The sequence below is a fragment of the Caretta caretta genome, chromosome 7 (assembly GCF_965140235.1).
Source record: "Caretta caretta isolate rCarCar2 chromosome 7, rCarCar1.hap1, whole genome shotgun sequence".
Classification (NCBI taxonomy): Eukaryota; Metazoa; Chordata; order Testudines; family Cheloniidae; genus Caretta; species Caretta caretta.
Genome location: NC_134212.1, coordinates 72,931,730 through 72,959,400, shown reverse-complemented (window position 1 = coordinate 72,959,400; position 27,671 = coordinate 72,931,730). Strand labels below are relative to the sequence as shown.

General features: G+C 44.1%; 1 protein-coding gene across 1 annotated transcript in view; it reads right to left on the bottom strand.

Moving 5' to 3' along the window:
• The window catches only part of GLUD1 (glutamate dehydrogenase 1), a 52,161-nt gene that overhangs the window by 23,755 nt on the left and 735 nt on the right, over positions 1-27,671 (bottom strand). Inside the window, exons 2-4 of the mRNA XM_048859259.2 lie at positions 4,764-4,844; positions 3,972-4,027; positions 825-888 (exon numbers count right to left, since the gene is read on the bottom strand). Coding sequence (XP_048715216.1) covers positions 825-888; positions 3,972-4,027; positions 4,764-4,844 — 201 coding nt within the window. The remainder of the gene's footprint in view (positions 1-824; positions 889-3,971; positions 4,028-4,763; positions 4,845-27,671) is intronic.

Here is a 27,671-nt window from a genome sequence, read left to right as displayed (position 1 = left end):
CTGTGTAGTCAGGCTCTGATTGCTTAGAAGAGTCCCTGAACCAGAATCTAGTGGAGAGGGAGGGCCATAGTTCCCCCCACCCACTGAGGAAGGTGTAACAGAAACCCCCTAACCAGGGGTAAAGACTATTGAAAACCCCTAATATCCAGAGTAAAGATTAACAAATCCTGAGTTGGACTGAAGGCCGAATGTGAGATTGATGAAGTATTGTCTCACTCTGCAAGGCAGGGGCACTATATCTGACCCCATCAGAGGGCCAAGTTGCAAGACGTATCACAACAGGCTGGAGCAGCTTAGCAGCAGGGGTGGTAATGGAGGAGAGCCTGCTATGCTACACCCAGCCACCAGGGGTGTACTGACTGGGGCGAGTCACATGTTTACAGGATACTATCTAGTCTACATTGCTAACACACATGAAATTAGATTCCCAAGTTTACTAGTATCAGGGGCATAGACACAGGTGGGCCAAGGCCCACCCACTTAACATCCAGACCCACCCAAATCTGAGCAGGGATGTAGTGCTGCCACAGCGGTCCGGAGCATCACTTACGCACCTGAAATTCAGGATGGAGCTAAGCGCCCGCCCTTCAGAAAGCTACGCTCCGGCAGCTCTGCCTTGCTATTTTCTGAGCCGCCTCATGCACACGCCCAGCTCGGCAGGTGAAGCCCTGTGTCTGGGGGCACCAGTGCTAGGAAGAGGGCATGACATCGTGGGAGAAGCTGATAGCACAGTGTCATTGCTCGTCCACCCAAAAGTCAGGGCCCACCCAAATTTCCATTCCTAGCTATGCCACTGACTAGTATTAGTCACTGTACTTACATACCAATAAATCCCTTCTTTGCCAGCTCCATAGTAAATCTTCTTGTGATCTTTTCCAATTCATTATCCTATTAAGAAAATATAGTAAGTGCCACAGGAGTCACTAAGATTTGGTATAAATGTTCAAAGTTGGCCTAAAATTTCCCACAAAGTTTTTTTTTAAATAAAAAGCTGTTGATGCATTTACGCATCAATTTCCATATTGTCTGCCTGGTAACTCCCTTTTTTGTAAGGTCAGTATAGTAGGTGAATTGCTTAGGGAGGTCTTATTTTCTTTATGTATATTTTCAATTATTCAAAAGAAATCATGAATGCATCAGGGAAACAAAGGTAAGGACACTGTTTGGTCAAATATTTCAGTGTTGAAGACAACTTGTAAAACAACCATTATCCTAGCAAACAAATGGAATATAAATTAGATACATAGTAGATGAAAGCAATCAGTCCTGATTATTGCATAATTAACTCAAAGCTTCAGTAATTCATACAAATATTAAGTTTATTTGAACTTTGACATTTCATGTAGTGGCTTTTCTAGTTCTATAACATCTGATTACTGGAAAACATGGCTGCAATTGGCCCTCTTTAAAAATCAGTAAGCTAATCACCCATGTTATAGAATACTTGGACTTTAAAAATGTGTCAACCTTATTGCTAGAGAAAGTTTATGGTACACTAAGTGCAAAATTATTCTGAGAAGAAAGGTAATGGTTGGGATTAAGCTTTCTGCATGAATAGCATCATTTGAAACAAAAATCTAGGCTGCAGACTAGTTGAACTGCCTTTAAGTTTCAGAAAAAGACTTAGAAAATTAAATTATATGATGTAAAAGAGTATTTGACCTTTTACACTGGGAGTTCTTAAATATCAAAGTGTTTTTGATACATCTTTGCCTGCCAGTTATACACACTGTACTCCTGGGGGAATTCTGCACCAAAATATTAAAAATGCTCCTAAATTCTGAAATGTTGTCAAAACAACACAATATAATCACTCCAGTTTAAATTATTTTGGTAATTTATTTGAAAATACCTGTCAACAAGTATGTCAACAATACACACAAAAACAAAAAAGATTTCCCCAGGCACAGACAGTTAAAGAAACCCCTGTAACAACCCAGTTCCAGTTGGGGGGTGTTGGAGGGGGCTGTGTGGGGGCCCCCAGAGCCCCCTCCAAGTCCAGGCGCAGGGCATCTCCCTTCCCCAGAGCCCAGCCACAGAGCACCCCCTGGCCCAGACACCTACACACCTCCAGAGCCTTTACTCTCCCCCACTTCTTTACTGTCCGACCAGGGGAGGTGGTGTGGTGCAGCTCTGCCCTTCCTCACCCTTTGCCAGAGCTGGGTCTCCAGGGCCCTCTCCTGTTCCCAGGAGAATGAGGATCGGGCCTGGCAGCCAGAGTGTGCAGCCTCCATCCTCACTGGGCTGGGCATGCTGCTCATTGCCAGCAGGGCACTGCAGAGTCCAGCAGCCCCTAGTGGCAGCCAGCAGCCCCAGTTCAGTGGGAGAAAACATGGAATTCTGTGCAAATTCTCCCAGGAGTAACACCAAGACTTCATTTAATCCAGGGGTGGGAAATCTTTTTGGCCCGATGGCCACATCTGGGTGGGGAAATTGCATGCAGCACCATGAACAGGAAGGAAGAATCCCATGCACTGCTACAGGCTGGGGACCAACTGGGTAAGCAGCAGTTCTGCAGAAAAGAACCTGGGGATTACAGTGGACTAGAAGTTGGATGAGTCAGCAGTGTGCCCTTGTTGCCAAGAAGGCCAACGGCATATTGGGCTGTATTAGTAGAAGCATTACCAGCAGATCAAGGGAAGTGATTATTCCCCTCTATTCAGCACTGGTGAGGCCACACCTGGAGTATTGCATCCAGTTTTGGGCCCCCCACTATAGAAAGGATGGGGAGGAGTACAGAGAGTCCAGCAGAGGGCAATGAAAATGATTAGGGGGGTGGGGCACATGATTTATCAGGAGAGGCTGAGGGAACTGGGGTTATTTAGTCTGCAGAAGAGAAGAGTGAGTGGGGATTTGATAGCAGCCTTCAACTACCTGAAGGAGGGTTCCAAAGACGATGGAACTCGGCTGTTCTCAGTGGTGGCAGATGACAGAACAAGAAGCAATGGTCTCAAGTTACAGCGGGGGAAGTGTAGGTTGGATATTAGGAAACACTATTTCACTAGGACGGTGGTGAAGAAGTGGAATGGGTTACCTAAGGAGGAGGTGGAATCTCCATCCTTAGAGGTTTTTAAGGCCCAGCTTGACAAAGCCCTGGCTGGGATGATTTAGTCGGTGTTCCTGCTTTGAGCAGGGGATTGGGCTAGATGACCTGCTGAGGCCTCTTCCAACCTTAATATTCTATGATTCTATGATAATGTAGGGCTGGGGCATGGGGTAGGGGTGCGGGAGGAAGTGCAGTGTGCAGGAAGGGGCACAGGGCAGGGGGCTGGGTGCAGGAGGGGGTGCAGAGTGCAGGAGGGGGCTCAAGGCAGGGGGTTGGGGGCTCAGCACAGGGGGCTGGGGTGCAGGAGGGGACTCAGGGCAGGGGATTGGAGTGCGGGCTCCAGCCCGGTGCCACTTACCTTGAGCGGCTCCAGAGTGGCAGTGGCATGCAGCAGGGCTAAGGCAGGCTCTCTGCCTGTTTGCCCTGGCGTCTGGGGGGGGGAGGGCAGAGGGCACCTCGTGCTGCCCTCACCTGTGGTACCTCCCCCAAAGCTCCCATTGGCCACTGCTCTCTGTTCCCAGCCAATGGGAGCTGCAGGGGGGCAGTGCCTGCAGGCAACAGCAGCTTGTGGAGCACTCTGCCCACCCCCTCTCCCCCAGGGGGCACAGAGTCGTGGTGCCAGCTGCTTCCAGGAGCAGTGTGGGGCCAGGCAGGCAGGGAACCTGCCTTAGCCCCGCTGCGCCATGGGGCTGGCAATCCTGCAGGTCAGATCCAAAGCCCTGATGGGCCGGATCCAGCCCATGGGCTGTAGTTTGCCCACCCCTGATTTAATCTCTTCAAAGGAAGAAATAATAGGTGGATTTCTACTGAGCTTTCAATGCTGTCCTACAAAAGAGCTTTTGTTAACACAATATATGTTTTGTTTTGTCTTGTCCTACAAAAGAGCTTCCAGTTAACACAATACATGTATATAATTTAGACTTACAGTATAGTTCTTAGTATTGATCTTAACACCAGCCTTTGCACCACCAAATGGCACATCTGAAAAAAAATGTAAAGGAGAAGAGTTTCATTTTTCAAGATAAAGGTAGAACAGAAATGACAAGATCTTTAAATTATGCAAAAAAGGGTAGCTTCTATAAGTTTGTGTAAACATAAGTATTTGAAACTTATCAGTCACTAAACCCTCACTGTCAACTGCAAAGCTGACTCTGCCGCATCCACAGCACAATTTCATTAATATGTTCACTAAAAATCTACATTCTGTTCATAAAAGGGGCAGTCTTTTCAGATCAACTGGAAGAGGATCTTCTAAACACAGGAAGTGTAAGATCTACTTGAATCTATTTCTTTCAAGTTTTGCTGTTTATTAAGGACACTTTTGTTAAAATACAATCTTAGACCTTCCTTACAGCCCCATCTACTCAATCCTGAAATAAGTCCTTATGGTCAAGTGGGATGTTTCTATGTGATAGTAACATATTAAGCATGGGATCATTTTACTGAGAGGAAGCACAGTAGAAGAGCTGAATGCAGAGAACAAAGTACTATTCAAAAACATGTAGCTTCAATAATAGCAAAGGAAATACAGCACTACAGTTACTGGGTAAGCATTCAAAATCACTTGTTGCAGATTTTAGCAGGTCAGATTTTAGTAAAAGGAAATTAGTATCTAAAAATAACTAAATTCAGTCCTTCAGCTATTTCACAGTGACTTAAATCAATGCTAATTCAAATGACAATTAGAATCTGTACTTGACAAACTAGTATCACTTACCAACCACAGCACATTTGTATGTCATTAGAGAGGCCAAAGCTTTCACCTCATCCACACTAACATCTGTGCTGTAACGAATACCTGAAAAACGGAGGAAAACAAACAAGAATAAAGTGAGTTTGCAATTAGCATTTGCAAATTGAAAACAGCAACTCTAGGACATCAGCCCACTACATGCAAGTGGGCAAACTCTCTCTCAGCTTGTCAAGATTGAAGTAAGAGATGATGTACACCAGCCTCAAAATAACAAAAGCAGTGTAGGAAATAAAATGCAAATCATTAACCTCAAGTTAGCAGTTTCTGGTAGTTTTCAATGGTAGAAATGAGAGGGGCACTTAATGTATACCATATAGTTAACTTGGGACAAATGATGTACCTTCAAATGAGGGGCAGTTGAGAGGTATTATAGGAGTGGGACAGCTTTCCTGTAGTTAAGGTTAAGACCAGCTTTCTGTTTAAAGCTTGACTGTTCTAAGTGCTCTAAAATACATAAGGTTAATCAGATGGCCTTGAAATTTGGTGTGTGTCATGGAAGTACAGGGTAGAGTCAGTGTTCCAAATTTGGGTCCATTTGACTACGGGGTTCTAGAAATACAGCCCCCAGAAAGAGAACAGCTTTTCTTTATGTTGATGTATTCTGGCACCTTTTTTTTTCCCTCACGGATAGATATCAACTTGCACAGGATACCACCAAAAGCTATTCTTTCCCCTACCTATCATTAAATCCACAGACTGTTCTCATATCCCATCTCACAACTGAAAATACCCAGAGGAAGAAGACCTCAGTGCCCTGCTACTGACACAACCTACACAATTCTGTACTGTAATGATGCAGACTGGAACCTCAAGGTATACATCCACCTCTTTCCTTTAATAAAAGCACGTAGGTGAATCTGATCCAGATTTCAGTGAATCATAATCACAACTCTACAATGCTCCTCAAACTAATCCCCAGATCTCATCACAAACACAACTCTTCCCAAGCTGTTCCAATTTACTCTACCATTCTGTACAACTAAGACAGTGAATGCAGCTTGAGTGCATGCAGATAATTCCCAATGGCTATTGCTAGCTTGGGGGAGAAGGCAGAGCTAAGTACTCTATACTTCCTGGTGTTCAGAAGCTGAACTCGACATTCTGGAAGGATATAAGCTATCACTGGGCAACCTTAACTCTGTGTTAACAAAGCTTGCCATTTAAGAATCAGTAGCTTCCAAAATGAATCATTCAGCAACATAATGCTAAAGCTTGCCAGCATTCCTCTAACCCAAAGCTTTGCAACTCATTCACTTGATACAAAATGAAGTGATTTGTCACTGGACATGGAGACCTTTACAATAAAAGATCTTGAGTATGACCTTGCAGGTAGGGTAATAAGAAACAGCTTTTGTAAAATTTGAAGGGCTTGTAATATTTTGTACCTTTTTGACTTGGAGGCAGTTCAAAACAAACTGGAAGCTAATTTCACAAGGATTGGGATTAAAAATTGTGTCTAAGAACTTTTATCTTTTTCTGATTACTGAAGCTGAAGACAGTGTGTCATATGTCAGAAATTGGTTTTTAAATCTTTTTATATTTAATTTTCATGGCAGCGTCATACCACATTACCTGTTACAGCTGCAAAGTAGATACATTTTTTTAGTCAACCCTATCTGGGTACATAAATAGAGCTTTAGATGCTCAGACTTGCAGTTTAGAATGTGAACTTAGTGCCCACAAAAGCCAGGGGATAACAGCACAAGGTTGCAATCAAAAGTAGCTACTATGCAAGTTTCTCCCACAGCTCTACAGAGTCTAAATTCTAACCTACAATGATTCTCTACCCTAGTCCTATAATTCTTGAGCACAGGCTGTAAATTGTGCCAAACTTTGGAGGTGCGGGGGGAAGTAGTTGTAGCAGGGACAGAGTGTACACTGGAAACTAGAAAAAGACTCCACAGATTTCCTATTATCCAAAGAAGAGCACAAATCCAGGTCCTCAAACTTGAAAAGCAGTATCCAAAGTAAACTCCTGAGCTCCTATGAAAGCCATTCCTGAATGCACTGGAAACGATCCCAAGTCTACAAAGAAACTGAGTGCAGCTCAAAAGTTTGCAGCCAAATTTCTGCCCTCCTACGTGAACACACTTTTCAATAAGTCTAACAAAAGTTATAGGGCTGAATGCTTCCCTCAGAACAGGCATATGATTTTAGTTTTTGACTGACAGTGAATTAAAAGAGACTGTTAGATTTTTCATTGCAAATTCATTACATAAATGGCTACTGTTGAGACTAGAAATAGCACAAACCATTAAAGGAAATTTTAAGTTTAAAGGTACAGTGCATTAGAATAGTAATGTTTAACCTCTGAAATGCAGTTTACGTGTTCTCCCCACTCTTGCTCTAATAACTCAGAGGAAGTGGAATTAATTAAGTTCCTGAAAATACTTCATCTGGAACGTACACTACATAGGGCACAGCTTGTTCTGACTGACTACAACATTCAATCTTTGTTCAGTTTTTCTGACACACCCATTTTTCTAGAACATGCTTGCCACTCAGTGTCAAACTAGAAGAGGTTGAAGCACCATCTACACTAGGGGTGGGCAAATTTTTTGGCCCGAGGGCCAATCAAGCTTGCAAAACTATATGGAGGGCCGGGTTGGGGAGGCACAGCCTTCCCTAACAGCATGGCCCCCACTCCCTATCTGCCCCCTCCCACTTCTCACCCCCTGACTGCCCCCCTCAGAATCCCTGACCCATCCAACCCCCCTGCTCCTTGACCTCTGACTGCCCCCTCTTGGGACCCCCACCCCTAACTGCCCCCCAGAACCCCGCCCCCATCCAACCTCCCCCCCCCGTCCCCTGAATGCCCCAACCCCTATCCACATCTCCAACCCCTGACAGGCCCCCTGGGACTCCCGTGCCCTATCCAACCTCCCCATTCTTCATCCCCTAACCGCCGCCCCCCCAACCTCTGCCTCATCCAACCCCCCCCCCCACTCCCTGCCTACCCCCACCACTCCCTGCCTACCCCCACCAAACCCCTGACCCATCCAACCGCCCCCTGCTCCCTGTCCCGATTGCCACCCCGCACCCTTACCAGGCCGGAGCCAGCCACGCCACCTGGCAAGAGCGGTGAGTCAGAGCACTAGCAGTGCGGTGTGGCGCGCTCAGGCTGCGGGGGAGGGACGGGGGGGAGACAGTGGAGGAGGGGCCAGGGGCAAGCCTCCCTGGCCGGGAGCTCAGGGGCCAGGCAAGATGGTCCTGCGGGCCGGATATGGCCTGCAGGCCGTAGTATAGATCAGAGGTGGGCAAACTAAGTAGAAGCCAGCTTTTCTGTAACCAGGTTATGATATGCTTATTTGACTTAGTTACAGACATGGTTGTCTGTCCACACAGCAGCTGTTTCAACTATATGTCTGTCAGGGTTCCTTTCCCACTCCTAACTCTAGGGTACAGATGTGGGGACCCGCATGAAAGACCCCCTAAGCTTATTCTTACCAGCTTAGGTTAAAAACTTCCCCAAGGTACAAACTTTGCCTTGGCCTTGAACAGTATGCTGCCACCACCAAGCGTTTTAAACAAAGAACAGAGAAAAAGACCACTTGGAGACGTCTTTCCCCAAAATAACCCCCAAGCCCTACACCCCCTTTCCTGGGGAAGGCTTGATAATAATCCTCACCAATTTGTACAAGTGAACACAGACCCAAACCCTTGGATTTTAAGAACAATGAAAAGCAATCAGGTTCTTAAAAGAAGAATTTTAATTAAAGAAAAGGTAAAAGAATCACTTCTGTAAAATCAGGATGGAAAAGGCTTTACAGGGTATTCAGATTCAAAACACAGGGGATCCCCCTCTGGGCAAAACCTTAAAGTTACAGAAAACAGGAATAAACCTCCCTCTTAACGCGGAAAATTCACATAAAACAAAAGATAAACTAATCCACCTTGCCTGGCTTACATATACTGGTTGCAATATTGGAGACTTGGATTAGGATGGTTGGAGAAGATGTATTTCTGTCTGGACTCTCTCAGTCCCAAGAGAGACCAAACATGTAAACAAAGAGCACAAACAAAAGCCTTTCTCCCTCTCCCTCCCCCCAAGATTTGAATGTATCTTGTTCCCTCATTGGTCCTTTGGGTTAGGTGAAAGCCAGGTTAGCTGAGCTTCTTAACCCTTTACAGGTAACAGGATGTTGCCTCTGGCCAGGAGGGATTTTATAGCACTGTATACAGAAAGAAGGTTACCCTTCCCTTTATATTTATGACAATGTCAAACAACATTTCCACAGAGATGTAGACTACCAGTCCAAGTCTATTTGGCCAGGCAGCAGAAGACCAACTTTGATGTAGTGAATAGACCCAGTCTTTTTTTTTTAAATGGATGTATCCAAAATTTAAAAAGAGACATTATATGCTTGCTGAACTTCCTGGACACTGATGCAATTATTTTTCTCAGTTTAAACAGGGTTTAAGCCAGTATTTACCAGTGTCCTGTCCTAAACTATTTTTTCCTGGGAAATTGCCAGCATTTGCAGGAGGATACACAAAGATAAGACTTAATTTCTACTATACTAAGGACTTCAGTGAAATCTAGTTTGACAACTTCCTAGTTTAGCAAAAGACTCAGTCCAAATTAGATTGGAAAACAGCATTGCTATGCATCTAGAAATCCCTTCTGCACTGTGTTCCCACCAGAAAACTTGTGCACATTTTTCACATTAGAAGAAAGAACAAAGCTTGAAGCAATCCAACATTTTATGACACCCCAAAACATTTAAGAAACACAATGAAGACTATCACATACAAGCTGCACACCAAAATTAACATTTTAAAAATCCTAGCATGGTCCACACAATGTCTCTTGAACCAGTAACTTTTAAAGAGACAGTTAGACAAAGTTATCTTTTGTAATGAAAGCCTTAAGCTACAGTATGACTCACAGCCATGGAACATACTTTCCACTGGAAAAGACCCAGAAAGTCTTGTTTATAAGTGAAGGATTTTCTTTCCCCACCACACCCAAAAAAAGTTAAGCGAAGCCACAATACAGTAAGTTATTAGTTTCTTGTTCCTTTTCTTTACATTGTTTAAATTGCTTCAAATTCCAACCTACTTTTCTATTTAATTGCTGATGAATAGGGAAAGACATTCACACTGCAGGATCTCAGCTTTTAAACCCATACACAGACAATTTTCATTACTGATCAGTAGTACATTAGAAGAATAAAGGACTGATTTCCCCAACCTGTGACTCTGCTGTAGAGACAGAGGCCAGAGGCAAACCAGACAGCTGAATCACCTTTAGTCTGAATTGTTAGAGGTTAAAAATTAGTTCATACCAGAAATATTTAACTGTATAGTATATCAGGAAAAGTCCATACCAGCAGAAGGAAAGGAAAAAGTAGTAAAAATCATAAGTAGAACGTTGCCAAATACAATAATTCACTAAATATCACCTACCTCACCAGTCTGCCATTCTAGAATTTTTTTTAGACAGAAGAATAAAATGCAGAAGGTTTCAATAGTTAAGTATATTGATGCAATAAATTAATTCCACAGGATAGTGTGTAAAAGAGTACAATCACTACAGTTAACAATGTAAAGCAGGGGTGGGCAAACTACGGCCCGTGGACTGGATCCGACCCTTCAAGGCTTTGGATCTGGCCCGTGGGATTGCCACCCCATGGTCCCCTGGGGCCAAGGCAGGCTCCCTGCATGCCCTGACCCTGTGCGGCTCCCGGAAGCAGCCACCACCATGTCCCTGTGGCCCCTGGGGGCCAGAGGGCTCCACGTGCTGCCCTTGCCTGCAGGCACTACCTCCCACAGCTCCCATTGCCGTGGTTCCCCGTTCCCAGCCAAATGGGAGCTTTGGGGGAGGTACCTGCAGGCAAGGGCAACGCGCAGAGACCTCTCCCCTCCCACAGGGGCCACCGGGCCCTGACTCCCCCACACTCCGTGACAACTCAAAGGTGTCACCTGGCCCCAACCCCCCCTCCTGGGTTCAAGTTACATGCTCAGGTATCATCCCTCAAGTGAAGTCACACCCTGATATCCCCATCACCAATGCAGACAGTCCCAGTAAAACTCCCACACAACATTCCCAGGTCAATCCGCCTCACTCCCTACTCCCTCACAGCCGGATGTTTCTGGGAGTGGTGTGGGGCCATGGAGCCTGCCTTAGACCTGCTGCGTGCCACTGCCACCCTGGAGCCGCTCAAGGTAAGCGGCGCCGGGCCGGAGCCCACACCCCAAACGCCTCCTGCACCTTGCACCCCCTGCCCTGAGCTCCCTGCTGCACCCCTTCTGCACCTGCACCCCCTGCCCTGAACCCCCTGCTGCACCACGCACGCCTCCTGCACCTCAACCCCCTTCCGCACCCTGCACCCCAACCCCCTGCCCTGAGTCTCTTCCTGCACACCGCACCCTCTCTCACACCCCAACCCCCTGCTCCAGCCTTACATGCAATTTCCCCACCCAGATGTGGCCCTCGGGCCAAAAAGTTTGCCCACCCCTGATCTAAAGCCACCAAAGTTGAATGTGTACTCAACGATTACCCCTCCAACATATAACAGGACTGAAGTTCAATAATTTTTGGATCGGAAAGAGTAAGTGGAGGGTTTTTTTTCTCATATATTCAAAAAAGGAAGCCAGAGAAACCTTCACTACTGGATATCCTAAGGCCTAAATCAGATCACACTCTGGCAGATCCCTAGAACATATTTTTAATGTCTGACAAACTCAGATTTCAAAACAGACTTGCACATTTCTCACTGTGTCCAAGTATCACCCTCTAAGGGTCCTCGATGATTCAGTCACAGATACTAAAGCCACAAGGGATCATTAGATCACCTAGTCTGATCTCCTATAGATTGCAGACCATTAAAAATTTCACCCAGTTACCTCTGTACTAAGTTCAAAAGCTTTTGTTTGACTGCAGCACAGCTTCCAGAAAGGATGCTTGGACACCAACAAACAGTATTGCAAGATGAAATGGAAACTTTAGATCTGAATTTCTTTTCTTTACAAGTCCTGAATCAGTTTAGATGAGATTTTTGTTAAAGGACATGTCAAAGTAGAAGCTACTTATTAGCATAAGAACATCTTTTGGATTCTATGGGATACCTAATGTCAATGGAGTCTGCAATGGTGCTCTTATCTACAAATCATACTCCAGATGTACAGCAGGAGTATTCAGCCTAACCAGTTTAAATAGGAATTACAGAAATGAAGAGAACTGTCAAAGTAGCCATCAGGAACCCCATGAAAGACCTTGATTTTTAAGTGAAAAAATAAAATCAACCTGGCTTCTCATCCAAGACTTGAATGTGTACAAGTTTTAATGTGAGGCATATTAATATGCTAAAAGAAAAGGAGTACTTGTGGCACCTTAGAGACTAACCAATTTATTTGAGCATGAGCTTTCGTGCTCTAGCTCACGAAAGCTCATGCTCAAATAAATTGGTTAGTCTTTAAGGTGCCACAAGTACTCCTTTTCTTTTTGCGAATACAAACTAACACGGCTGTTACTCTGAAACCTGATATTAATATGCTGTGGCTTCTGAAAGAAACTGACAGTATGTTACTTTTAGACACTACAGAATAACCAAGTAAGTTTCAAATGCAAATTAGATTTCCAGGCATACTGAGAACCTAGTGATGCTTAATAAAATGTACCCATTTGCAAGTGGATAGATTCAGAATGTTTCTAGACCCTTTTAGTTTAGTTATCTCACAGCATGATCTCTACATTAAATACTCTAACATCTACAGAATATAAAGTATTCCTTCCATTTAAGGAGCAAATAAAGGTTCTCTAGTCACCATAGTAACACTCATAGCAAAACATCCCAGTCCACTACTCCCACTGAATTAAACCTCTTACAGAACTCGGCAAGTTTGAATAAGAGTTCATCACAATTTGGAAGCGTCCTTGCATCTGCTGGTTTGAATCCACTCATGTAAAGTTTAGGGTTTTGTTTTCTACTTTGAATTTCATCTGTTAAAAAACAAAAACAAAAAACACCATGCATACAACACCCCCAAAAGAGAATCAAGATTGGAAGAGGATACCATACTCAGGCATTTTTAAAGATCACAATTTACCACCCACACCCTTTTTTTTTTTTAAGTGTACAAAATATATTTGTTCTGTACACCTCTCTATATGCAAAACATATAGGTATCAGAAAATAAGCTTTTTCATGGCAGGGACTATCCTACCCTGATTGTACAGCACTTACCACAATGGGGTCCCAGATCTCAACTGGGACTTATAAGAGCTACAGCAAACAGATATTAATTGTAATCCCACATTAGCAACAGCTCTTTCGATGCTGCAATAATCAGTTTAAATAAACTTTCATTGATATAAAGTAATTCTGCTATAGATTCTCATTTTAGACATGTGATCTCCTGGTAACATTTTCACATAGGGTAAGTCTGGGAAGACTACAAGGGAAAAGGTTAGTTGGTTTTTGTACTAAAGGATTAGTCCATATTATGGATTTATTAACATTCAATTGTATATATAAAAGTACCACAACCACCAGCTTTCATATGTGACACTAGGAATAGAACTCTTAACTGCCTGCTCCTGGACACTACGGTGCTAATAAACAATGGTCACAAACACCACCCTATACCGGAAACCTACTGACCGCTATTCCTACCTACATGCCTCCAGCTTTCACCCTGACCACACCACACGATCCATCGTCTACAGCCAAGCTCTGCGATACAACCGCATTTGCTCCAACCCCTCAGACAGAGACACACCTACAAGATCTCTATCAAGCTTTCTTACAACTTCAATACTCACCTGCAGAAGTGAAGAAACAGATTGACAGAGCCAGAAGAGTTCCCAGAAGTCACCTACTACAGGACAGGCCTAACAAAGAAAATAACAGAACGCCACTAGCCGTCACCTTCAGCCCCCAACTAAAACCCCTCCAACGCATTATTAAGGATCTACAACCTATCCTGAAGGATGACCCAACACTCTCACAAATCTTGGGAGACAGGCCAGTCCTTGCCTACAGACAGCCCCCCAACCTGAAGCAAATACTCACCAACAACCACATACCACACAACAGAACCACTAGCCCAGGAACCTATCCTTGCAACAACGCCCGTTGCCAACTGTGCCCACATATCTGTTCGGGGACACCATCACAGGGCGTAATAACATCAGCCACACTATCAGAGGCTCGTTCACCTGCACATCCACCAATGTGATATATGCCATCATGTGCCAGCAATGCCCCTCTGCCATGTACATTGGTCAAACTGGAAAGTCTCTACGTAAAAGTATAAATGGACACAAATCAGATGTCAAGAATTATAACATTCATAAACCAGTCAGAGAACACTTCAATCTGTCTGGTCACGCAATCACCGACATGAAGGTCACTATCTTACAACAAAAAAACTTCAAATCCAGACTCCAGCGAGAAACTGCTGAATTGGAATTCATTTGCAAATTGGATACTATTAATTTAGGCTTAAATAGAGACTGGGAGTGGCTAAGTCATTATGCAAGGTAGCCTATTTCCCCTTGCTTTTTCCTACCCCCCCCCCCCCGACGTTCTGGTTAAACTTGGATTTAAACTTGGAGAGTGGTCAGTTTGGATGAGCTATTGCCAGCAGGAGAGTGAGTTTGTGTGTGTGTGTGTGTGTGTTTTCCCAGGGGGGAGGGGGGGTGAGAAAACCTGGATTTATGCTGGAAATGGCCCACCTTGATTACCATGCACATTGTAGGGAGAGTGGTCACTTTGGATGAGCTATTACCAGCAGGAGAGTGAGTTTGTGTGTGTGGTTTTTGGAGGGGGCTGAGGGGGTGAGAGAACCTGGATTTGTGCAGGAAATGGCCCACCTTGATTATCATACACACTGTGAAGAGAGTGGTCACTTTGGATGGGCTATTACCAGCAGGAGAGTGAGTTTGTGTGTGGGGGGGGGGAGGGTGAGAAAACCTGGATTTGTGCTGGAAATGGCCCAACTTGATGATCACTTTAGATAAGCTATTACCAGCAGGACAGTGGGGTGGGAGGAGGTATTGTTTCATGGTCTCTGTGTGTATATAATGTCTTCTGCAGTTTCCACGGTATGCATCCGATGAAGTGAGCTGTAGCTCACAAAAGCTCATGCTCAAATAAATTGGTTAGTCTCTAAGGTGCCACAAGTACCCCTTTTCTTTTTGCAAAGACAGACTAACACGGCTGTTACTCTGAAACCTGCTCCAACATGATTCACAGGCCTCTTCAGAATGCATGGTCATTTTTCCACATGTGAAAGTTAACCAAGAGGTGCGCCAAGGGTTCCATACCAGGACTTGTGTTTAATGTTTATTAATCAGCTGGAAATGGGGGTGAACAGTAAAGTGGCAAACTTGCAGATGGAAAAAAATAGGTTATTTTAGTGAAACTCTAGAGGAACCTAACAAAACTAGGTGAGTGGGTAACACAATGCAGGATAATATTCGTTGTTGACAAATGCAAAGTAACTTACATTGGAATAAAGAAATTTAACTACTCATGCTCATTCCTGGGTTCTAAATTAACCACCCAGGAAACTACATTAAACAGTGATTAAAAAAGGAATAAAATCCCTGCTATTCCCAGGGATTAGCCAACCACTAAACTAAAAAGTGGTTAGTTAGGGTTAGGAAAAAACCCTCTCTGTGGGTAGATTAGCCTACAGTTGTCTGTAATAGTGATTCTTCCACTTTACTTTGACACTAAAGACATTGTTAGAGCAGATACCAACTATGTGGACCACCAGTTTATTTCACTATGACAATTCCTGTGTTCCTAGCAGAAACAGCTCGACTACTTCAGACCTACTTAGCTGCATGTACATTCCCTCTTTGGATGGCTTATTTCTTCCAGGAGAGGGGTGAAACAAGACTGTTTGTTTATTAATGCCCTACAAAGATTCATTTTAATAAGCAGTGCTTGTCGTCCAAGTGCACAGAACATTAAGTAAATCATTCCCTACCAGCAACAAGTCAACAGTAGCTCTTCAAATCTGATATTTAAATATATACTCACAACTGCATCTATTCTAGCATGCCTAGTTTCAACTAAAGGGGAATGCTAAACCTAAATGAAAAGGAGTACTTGTGGCATCTTAGAGACTAACCAATTTATTTGAGCATAAGCTTTTGTGAGCTACAGCTCACTTCATTGGATGCATACAGGGGAAAATACAGAAGATGTTTGTTTTTATACACACCAATCATGAAAAAATGGGTATTTATCACTACAAAAGGTTTTCTCTCCCCCCACCCCACTCTCCTGCTGGTAATAGCTTATGTAAAGTGATCACTCTCCTTACAATGTGTATGATAATCAAGGTGGGCCATTTCCAGCACAAATCCAGGTTTTCTCCCCACCCCCTCCACACACAAACCCACTCTCCTGTTGATAATAGCTTATCTAAAGTGATCACTCTCCTTACAATGACAGGTTTCAGAGTAACAGCCGTGTTAGTCTGTATTCACAAAAAGAAATGGAGTACTTGTGGCACCTTAGAGACTAACCAATTTATCTGAGCATAAGCTTTCGTGAGCTACAGCTCACTTCATCTGATGTATGATGTATGCATCCGATGAAGTGAGCTGTAGCTCACGAAAGCTTATGCTCAAATAAACTGGTTAGTCTCTAAGGTGCCACAAGTACTCCTTTTCTTTCTCCTTACAATGTGTATGATAATCAAGGTGGGCCACTTCCAGCACAAATCCAGGGTTTAACAAGGTCTGCAGGGGTGGGGGGGTGGTTAAGAAAACAAGGGGAAATAGTTACCTTGCATAATGACTTAGCCACTCCCAGTCTCTATTCAAGCCTAAGTTAATTATATCCAATTTGCAAATGAATTCAAATTCAGCAGTCTCTCGCTGGAGTCTGGATTTGAAGTTTTTCTGTTGTAATATCGCAACTTTCATGTCTGTAATCACGTGACCAGAGAGATTGAAGTGTCCTCTGACTGGTTTATGAATGTTATAATTCTTGACATCTGATTTGTGTCCATTTATTCTTTTACGTAGAGACTGTCAAGTTTGACCAATGTACATGGCAGAGGGGCATTGCTGGCACATGATGGCATATATCACATTGGTAGATGTGCAGGTGAACGAGCCTCTGACAGTGTGGCTGATGTTATTATGCCCTGTGATGGTGTCCCCCGAATAGATATGTGGGCACAGTTGGCAACGGGCTTTGTTGCAAGGATAGGTTCCTGGGTTAGTGGTTCTGTTGTGTGGTATGTGGTTGCTGGTGAGTATTCGCTTCAGGTTGGGGGGCTGTCTGTAGGCAAGGACTGGCCTATCTCCCAAGATTTGTGAGAGTGTTGGGTCATCCTTCAGGATAGGTTGTAGATCCTTGATAATGCGTTGGAGGGGTTTTAGTTGGGGGCTGAAGGTGACGGCTAGTGGTAATGCTAAGACCTAATGTTAAAATGTGGTAATGCTAAATGGTAATGCTAAGACCTAATGTTAAAATAAGGAGCTATTATGTAAAATATACACACAAATTTAACTATTGGTAGAAGTGGTATCATCATAACAAGGCTCATTTCCATAAATGTTTTCCATCCAAGTATACATAATTTGAAAATTAAGTTTTATTAGCTTTCAGGGTTCATTTTAGGTTGCAAGTGTCATACGGCATGCAAAATCCCCTCTGATGTATGGCCCCCTGTGACAGCTAGTAGCGTGAGCTGCACTAGAACTGGTTGACAATTTTAAGGTCCTTGTGGTAAGGTCCTGTAACTTTTTAAGGTCTGGTCTATCTAGTTTTTGCACTGGTATAATTATTTGAGTTGGGGTTATTTAAAAGAAAAAAAAATAGTTATACCAGTACAACCCCTCTTTCTACTGACATAAAGATGTCTTAGATCAGTACAACTTATTCCCCTTCCCATACATGAATAAGATATACTGGTAGAGGCACCTTTTATATCAATATAATGGGGGATGGGCTTGTACACTCAAACTATATGGGTACAGTTAAAGTAGTACAATGTGTATATTCATAGATAAGGCCAGAAGGGACCACTGTGATTATCTAGTCTGACCTTCTGTACACCATAGGACTTTCCTGAGTTACAGCATCTCTCCAGGAAAAGCATCCACCTGAGTGACATAGCTTACATCTCCCACCAACTTACCTTCTGCATCTCAGCGAGGTCGAGTACTGAAGTCAACGGGAGAGCACTCTGCCATCAACTTATCGCATCTTCACCAGACCCAGTAAATCGACGCTGCTGCATCAATCACAGTGGCACTGATTTAGTGTGCCAGCGTAGACAAGCCCTTAGAGAAATCAGGCCTTGTCTAAAAAAAGCCTGTATAATAGAACACTGCCAGCAGCAGAGAGCCAATATTAGCAAACATCTAGTGTCCGATCGTAGAACCCCTGTTGGGGGAAGAGGATAACAGCAGAATGGGGAAGATAACCATAGAGGAATGAGTTATTAGGGTAAGAAACACACTCACATGCAGATACAGGACAGGAGAGAAGGTGAAATCTACTAGCCAGAGGAGAACAGAAAACAGAAGAGATAGAGACTAGAAAGTTTCTCAGCAGAAGTAAGTTCCCCTTGGCAATCAGTCAAGCTAAGCTGCTCCACAAAGAAATGCAGATTCATCATCCACAGGCTGCAGGACCAATAATTTAAGGCAGTCATCTGTCTCTAAAATAAGGAATAAGGACTGGGCCATGAATATTTGACCACTGTCTTGTGACATTCCATTTCAAGTTTATTGAAAATCCCTAACATCACAGGACTGCGAATGGTCTGACCAGAGATGCAAAATGTGTATGGAAACCAGAACCCTTAACTCTCAGCTACACTGGAACTAAAATATATGCTTGTTGCATCAGTTTTACACTATTTAAGGTAGCCAATGTGGACAGGGGCCAACCTGTTTCAGACCACATGGTCAATTTGGAGTAATTGACAGTGGATTCCTAAACAGTTAGCATAAACAAGCTTTAAGCTGTTTTTAAAAAGTGTACAATGTAAGCCCCAGTGTAAATGGCGCTCTACGAACATCAGTGAATCCATTCCTTACTACCAAGTAGCTGAGAACCCCACAGCAGACGTTAATATAAAAGAATGCCTTCACTGTCCTTAAGCTTTCAAGCCCCATTAACTCTAGGAAACCGACCTGTTTAACAATTGTTCTCAACTGGATCATGCGAAAAAGGCTTAATTAAACAACTTTGTCCCAACTATGCTATCAGTTACACAATTTTTAGACTGTTAAATAAGATTATAGATTTTAGTTAGAAAACAACTAGTCTAGGTCTACTTTGCCTTAAAGTCAGTTGTGTTCTGCTGACTCCCATTTCCTGTACCCTATTTGGATTGGTTTAGTTCTCTAGGCAGCTGTCGCTATGATGAGCAACAGCAGCTGTGGTTTCCTGTTAACTCCAGCTCTTAGCACGCAGGTCACCATGTAAGCAAAGGAAGGAAAAATTATTCTTAGCATCTCTACAGCTTTAGAAAAAGATGAATTTAGGGTAACAAGTAATTAACGTAATAAGCTGCAAAAGTTACACCACAAAAAAAGGGAGAAAAGAAGGACCCTTACTTCTCAGAATTTGTAGAAGTCTTATTCTTCCTTGTGGTCATAGAAACTGGCATGTGTAAGATTTATAAAAGAATGATCTAGGCTGTCTCAAACAGAATATTTCAAGGGACAGCTAACTTGATAAATTAATGGCAGTTTTTGAAGTGTTCCTAGTTTATAGAGGAGAGGCACCAAAATGTAAAGAAAGAAAGATTTATGCTGCTGGGTTCCATGTTTGAAACCCCCAAAGTATATAATTAGTATCCTCTTGACTACTTAATCTCTTATAATAGAAGTGCCATGAATGCTTGAGCAAAAATGTCATTTGAGATGCTCTTTAATGGTTTCTGATGGCGAGTGCTTTTAATGATAAATTGTCTGTTTTTCCGAAGGCGCTCAAAACACTTCCCTTCATGTACCACTGAAATGAAGCAGCTGCTCCTTCCCTGAACTATTATTGTGTAGAGTGTACTATTCGTAGTGAATTATGGTACTCAAACGGATCAGATCCATTTTTGTTTTTAAGCCTTTAAAAAAAGGGCCACCAAACAAGTTCTTATCTATATTACCAACACCTTAGACTACTGAATCTAGAAGTATTAAAAAACTTATTTAACTATTTATGCTGCTTACGCCTTACATTTAATTGATTGGACAGCCAAGTCAGTTTCACTTTTGGGTGAAAGACTCAGCACTAGTGTTTGAGTTGCAAATACTGCAGGGATATGTGAGCAAAGCCCACTTCCCACTGGAATACCAAATTATGAAAAGATTTCTATTTGTCTTAGATTTTGTAAATGCATATTTATAAATTTTAAACTTTGAGGTAACTCAAAGTTTGACAGGGTTATTGCAGAACTACTGAATCCAACAGATATCTAGAATATTCTACTTTTAATTTAGGTAACTGTATTAAAGTAAACTGGCCCAAGTATGACATTTTAAACCAAAATACATACAGGCATTAAAGACAGTAAATCACCATAAATGAATTACGGAACTTATATGAAGGAGATGGCAACAAGTGCAAAAGTACCCTGATCTAACGGAATAACATGTACCTAAGATCTTAGAGCCTTTGGTCTATAATCTTCAGACAATATTTAATCCTGATCCTTTTAAATAGCAGCTCTTATCTTTCAGCTTAGTACCTGGTATGACCTGGATTTTCCTCAGTTACACTTAAAATAAAGATGTAAACCCAAATTAGATTACTGTAAGTATTTGCTGACACTCACAAATAACCCACTGATACTGGAGTTTAATGTACAATGCTTATGCTAATTATTGATGCCCATGTACTTACTAACAGTACTTTGCACAGAGGTCCAAGACACCTGTTCAATCATGTTTATTTGGAGATACATTTGGTAAAGCTTGAAATAGGAAAGATTCCTATTTTGCCCCACAGTGAAACCCTTCCTTTCACCAGTGCTCAAAATTTGGGTTCACCAGCTGCAAGTGAAAAGTCTGTTTTGGTGATCGAACAGATCTATGAGCTGTGTGTGTCAGCTAGTACCATTAAAGCCTTCCCAAGAGCACTACTTGCCACGTCTCTCCTTGCAACAACTTCTGTTGCAGAGGCCTTAATTTCCCTATATGGCTCTTGCTGCTTCTGACCATGGTCCAGACTATCTTCTGGCCTCCATAGCCTGGAAAAACCATAGCTAGCAATTTTCATATTTGACAAACAGTTTGCAGTACTAATTTTTGAGCTCTGCTTTCATACACTTAGCTTTTGACTCCAATTTAGTTTATGCAGACATCTAAATGTATAATAAAAGAACCAAGTGTTTTAAACACACAGGCAAGTCCTTAAAAATTAACTTACTGGAATAAGAAAACTTCTCTGGTTACCAGAAGGGTCTAAGTCATCAATTTCTGCAGAATGCACGTTTCCTGATCACAAGTATAACTTCCCAAATGTTTATCCAATACAGTACAGTATCTTCCAGAAGCTCCAGACAGTTTCAAAGCTTCTATTGCTACTCAGAATTTTGCTGAGCAGCAGCATATTAGCAAGACTTTGGTTAGACTCACTGCTGCTATGAGCAGCAACAAACAGTAAAGAATCATGTCCATTTCACTACACTGCTGCATGTGAAAGCCAGAAGTGGCAAAAGAGGCAGAGACTGGAGGACTCACAACCTGGAGTATTGGAGACCTGCCATCTCGTCAGGGCAACAAGGCAGCTCTGAGTGAAACTGAGTGAGAAAGGAGAAACGGAAAATTCCTTCATCTTTCTAGCAGTAAAGTGATGGTGCTTGAAGTTTAAGAGATATACTAGACAGAAGCTCACAAAAGTTGAAGCACTCGAAGAAAGGTCATGGGGTAGCACCAATGCAGAAATATCAGCATCATCCCATTCTTTTTCTACAACTCTCAGGAAATGGATTTTTTACCAGGGTTTCTTTCTGCCCTTAGCCCTTGCTGGTGCAGATCCCCCCCCCTCGTCTATCATAGCTACCTGCATAGCAGGTTTAGTCCTCCAGCTACCTGATGCACAGCAATTGTACAAGTCCCATCTTTATCATCTGTTTAAATATGATTTCAGGTACTTGAAGTCATCTGATGAACTATCAATTCCCAGTTACTGTATGCTATTAATTTGGTCTCCCAATAGGTAAATTACCAGTGTTCAGCCTAGATCAAATATGAAACATCCTATACAGCATAAATTAGATTTGTATTACATTAATCTTCAGGTAACAGCTCTCTTCCCTCCCACAAACCCATCTCCTGTTATTCGAACATTGAACAACATGTTCAGAGGTGGGCCACTGACACCAGAAGGGATGGAATGTTGGAACCTGAAAGTTCCACAGCAATTGGAAGTGACAGCTGAAGAGAGGATCTAAAGAAAGTAGAACACTTGCCCCACTGGGGAGAAAAGAGATGGGAAAGTGCACAGGAACCATGAGAGCAACAATGTTGGGAATGGGACAGGAAGGAGGAAGAAAATAAATGAAGAAACCAAGGCAGACAGGAAAGAGACTGTGAAAGACCCTTGGTCTCACTGAACTGAGGGGAATGAGGAGTTTCAACTATCTGGTCCACTGGGAGTAATGGAAATGCTCCAGAGTAAAATGTTTGTGTAAGGCACTGAGTTGAAAAATAAAATAAAATGGGTTTAAGACCTGACAGAATTACAATCAGAACTCAGATATTTAATGGTAAAGAACAGGGGTGGACAAACTTTGCGGCCCGAGGGCTACATCTGGGTATGGAAATTGTATGGCGGACCATGAATGCTCACAAAATTAAGGTTGGGGTGCAGGAGGGGGTGAAGGCTCTGCTGGGGGTGCAGGCTCTGAGGTGGGGCCAGAAATGAGGAGTTCAGGGCATGGGAGTGGGCTCCGGGATGGGTCAAGAGGTTGGGGTGTGGGAGGGGGTGAGGGCTCTGGCTGGAGATACAGGTTCTGGGGTGGGGCTGGGGATAAGGGGTTTGGAATGTAGTAGGGGGGCTCCAGGCTGGGACCGAGGGGTTCGGGAGGAGGCTTCGGGCTGGGGCAGGGAACGGGGCATGGGGGTGTGTGAGGGCTCCAGCTGGGGGTGCATGCTCTGCTGGGGCTGAGGGGTTTGGGGTGCAGGAGAGTGTTCTGGGCTGGGATTGAGGGGTTTGGAGGGCAGCAGGGGGATCAGGACTGGGGTAGGGGGCTGGGGCGTGGGAGGGGCTATGGGGTGTAGGCTCCGAGCGGCACTTACCTCAAGCAGCTCCCGGATGCAGCAGCATGTCCCCCCTCCAGCTTCTAGGTGGAGGCGTGACCAGGCAGCTCTGCGTGCAGCCCCGTCCGCAGGTGCTGCCCCTGCAGCTCCCATTGGCTGCAGTTCCTGGCCAATGGGCACTGAGGGAGCAGCACTTGAGACAGGGGCAGTGTGCTGAGCCCCTGGCTGTCCTTATGCGTAGGAACTGGAGGGGGGACATGCTGCTGCTTCTGGGAGGTGTGGCATGCGCGTATGGAGCGGCCCCGAACCCCGCTCCCCGGCTGGAGCGCAGCAAGCCCCAGACCCCACTCCCCAGCAGGAGCTTGAGGGCCAAATTAAATCAGCTGGCGGTCCGGATGTGGCCCACGGGCCATAGTTTGCCCACCCCTGGTGTAGAAGGTTCAGGCTAAAAAGGTCAATTACCATAGTATGAGACATCCCAACAACCAACCCTCATTATATTTACTTGCAGAGTAAATTGCTACAGAACATTATTAACATTGATGTTAAAGACATTTTCTGGATAATACTGCTAATGGGTTTACAGTAAAAATCATTATGTTCATAATAACAGCATTTAATAAGTCACGCAGTTTTTTAGGTGAATCTGAAACTGGACTAGCAAAAATTAAATGTTAACATGATGAGTGCAGAGATGTGGCTCTGACCAACAACAGCGGTAACACAAAGAACGGCTTTCTGCACAACTGCAGTATGTTGGATAAGATAACTTACAGAGCAGGAAAGACAGAGAAGCTATTACCAGAGAAAGCAGCATACTGCCATCTGTACTGCAGGGGAAATCTACACTACAAAATTAAGTCGACCTAAGTTACGTCAATGTACAGTCATTGAACTAATTACATCACTTTTGCATGTCCACACTACACTCCTTGTGTCGGTGGTGTCCATCCCCTCCAGGAGTGCTTGCACCGATTTAACTGTCAGTGTGGGGCATTGTGGGACAGCTTCTGAAAGGCATCAACAGTCAATATAAGCAATGCAGTGTCTACACTGACACTGAGTCAGCCTAAAAGTGCTATGCCTCTTGCAGAGGTGGAGTTATTAAGTTGGTGTAGTCGGAGCTACATTTTAGAGTAGATACACCTCTACCCCGATATAACGCACCCCGATATAACACGGTTCACATACAACGCAGTAAAGCTCCGACACACTGCTCTGATCAGCGTGTTAAGGGGACCAGGCCGGGCCGGGGCTGAGGGGTTGGATAAGGAGCAGAGGGTCTCGGGGGTGGTCAGGGGCTCCTCCTCCCCCAGAGTCTGGGAGGCAGAAGCAGGGGGGGGGCACTTTTGGGGGCCCCACAGTGCCAGAGTGGCCTGGGGGGTTAATGAGGGGGCCGGGATCAGCCCGCTCCGCTTCCCTCGCCCTGGCCCCAGCCGTGTTGCTCAGGGGAGAGGGCTTGGGGGAAGGGATCCCCCCTGCACCCACCGGCAGCGGCGGAAGCAGAGCAGCCCAGCCCCAGACCGCTCCACTCCGCCACCTCCCAGCCACGGCGCTCCGCTTCCCGCCGCAGGTGAGTATGGGAAGCATCCTTTCCCCAACATCCCCGCACTCACCGGCGGCGGGAAGCGGAGCGGTCTGGGGCCAGGCTGCTCCGCTTCCCGCCGCTGCCAGTGAGTGCCTCTCAGGGGGTGGCGGGAGGGTGGACAGGGGTCGGAGCAGTCAGGGAGCAGGGGGGGCTGGGTAGGGGGTGGGGTCCTGATGGTGATTAGGGATGGGGGTCTCTGGAGGGGGCGGTCAGGGAACAAGGAATGGGGGAGGGGTCCAAAGCAAATTCGATATAACGCGGTCTCACCTATAACGCGGTGAGATTTTTTTGTCTCCCGAGGACCGTGTTATATCAGGGTAGAGGTGTACTTACAGAGTTCGGTCAACAAAAGTTGTCTTATGTGGACCTAACTCTGTAGTGTAGGCCAGTGAAGTGGCCCATTAACCCCTTTGCAAACATAGGCAAAAGAGGTGTTAATGAGTTACACACTGTTGTAAGAAGACACAAATCCAGTGTCTTTATTAAGACCAGATTTTAGTGTCCAGCAAAATTATGAATTTAAGCGCCCATGCACATCTTTTGATATTGTTGTGCACACTTCCTTTGAGGGCGAGGACTGGGTGGGTCCCCATGTCTGGGCTCCAGCCCAAGCCTGAATGTCTACACCATAAGTAAAGTGCCCTGTAGCCTAAGCTGTGTGAGCCCAAGTCAGCAGACACATGGGTGCTAAACTGCAGCTAGGGTGACCAGACAGCAAATGTGAAAAATCAGGACAGGGTTGGGGGGTAATAGAAGCCTATACAAGAAAAAGGCCCCAAAATCGGTACTGTCCCTATAAAATCAGGACATCTGGTCACCCTAATTGCAGCACTGATATAAAGTTAAAAACTACGCAAACAGTCCAACTTGCAGAGCAAAAAAAAAAAATCTCTAAAGTAGATTATCTGTACCAAAAAACAGAAGAAAACTTCCTCTTGAAAGACTGAGGCACTTAAGGAATCCAAATCCTAAGCATAATTCCAATAGTCATACCTAGACACCACCTATACTTAATGATTTATGAGTAAGTGTTCTTAACACTCCCCCAATCTTTTTCTAGCAACTATAGAGATGAGGTCCATTATGACAACATGTAGGGGTGTGTTCTGTACAGTTACAATTTCAGATGTCCGGCAAAGGTAAGGTGTTTAGTTTGAAGTCCTATACACGCCTGTAATGATCTCAAAGTGACTGTTTTGAAAAATTAAGCAGCTAACAGAGTGCACAGTGCTGACTGATCCAGGCCGGAAGTCAGGGTGTCTAACTATCTTTCAGGGGGATATAGTACTGGTTGAGTCCTTAATGGTAGTTGGGAGTCTTGCTTCACAGACTCACAGCCCTGGAGGTATTAGGGATGCATGGTTGTCCATACTGGGTCTTGGGGTGGGACAATCTTTTCAATTCCCTTATAAAAGGTGTGACGTTCTTTTCCTAGAAGACCACTAGTTTTTGGCTTTTTCTGTACATCTACCTAGAAACTTGACCAATTGTCTATTTTCCTGTTCTGGGCTGGAGTGGGATTTTGTATTAAATCAAAGTATGTATTAGCAACAGCCCTTACATTATAATGTTTTCAAGTTATTTATTGTTTTTCCCCAACTTTTCAATTCATAATTAAACAATGCAAGTGTACACAGTTCCTCAAATTTCACAATTCAAGTTGTGAAAGTTTGAGATTTGCTGAGAACTTGGGCTGTTTTGGATCCCTGACATTAGTATATAACTTTGGGATGTCACGATCAGATCTCCTAAACACACTAGAAAAGTTGTTAAAAGCACCTTAGCATTTTAGGGGTTAAGCGACCATTTAAATATTAACAAGAAATGAAATCCCTCTACTTCCCACCTTCTTTGTAAGCACAGAAATATTGAAAATATGCGAAATACGGTACTAAAATTATTTTCCCTTGTAGAAGGTGCTTATCAAGCTCTAAGTGCCCCACAGATGTAAGCCAAGTTCCTCCTCTTCTACAAATTGAAGTTTTGTTACAATGCAAGCTGAAAACAGGAAAGTATGTGCTTCAAATGACTTGCAGTTGAATTTAGGTAAATACACGTATATTTACACTCTACTGCTAATTGGCAGGCATGTGGCTAGGTTGGGACAGAGATAGGAGTTGACCTCTCTTGCAGAGAATGCATGGACGGATGTAGGGGGTCAGTGGCAAGGAGCTCCCCACCAGCCTTGGAGGGGCTGCAGGGCTATGGATATGCAGTATTGGGAACATGGACTCCTTTTTGGGGTTCAATGTTGGCTATATACATGTTTCCTAGCTTTCACAGGGAGCCAACACTAGCTGAGAAACAGAAAAAAGACTCTCATACTCCTTTCACAAAGTACAGTTCCAGCTGTGAAGTATAGGAGGGAATCTCATTACTCTTACAGGTTTCAGAGTGGTAGCCGTGTTAGTCAATATTTTTCACGTTCTCGGTGTATATATATCTTCCTATTGTATTTTCCACTGCATGCATACAATGAAGTGGGTTTTAGCCCACAAAAGCTTATGCCCAAATAAATTTGTTAGTTTCTAAGGTGCCACAATTACTCTTACAGTGGATATATTGCTAGCTGTGTTTGGAACAGTTGATAACTAAGGGGGAATTATAGCTCCTACTCTGCTGAAAGCAGATGGGAGCTCTCCCTATTTGTGGGTCTGGGTAAGCAGTGATTCCCCAATAACTGCCCTTCCCTCCTTGGCTGGTGCAGTGAAAGCTCTCACTCCTGTTTCACTCTACTTTGATCACTTGTTTGTTGGGTGTAGCGCTGGCTCTGCATGCATGGGACATAAAGAGATTCTCTCCTGCTTTGCAGAAAGTTGGAGGCTACCTATGTATATATGGAAAATGAAGTGTTATCCATCCATGGGGCTAGGGTGTCCCCTTTCCTGCAGGTAGTGCAGTACTGGCAACGCATATGAGGAGGTCTCACCAACCTTGCAGGGGTTGCCCCGGGTATGTATGGCTCTGTCTATGCGTGATCTCATGCGTGGATCTCACTTTGCAGGTTGGCGGGGTGCTAGATGTCTGTATACCAGGGCAGCGGGGCTCTCCCCTCCCTTGCAGCAGGTGCAGGGCCGGCTGCATGAATGGTGACGGG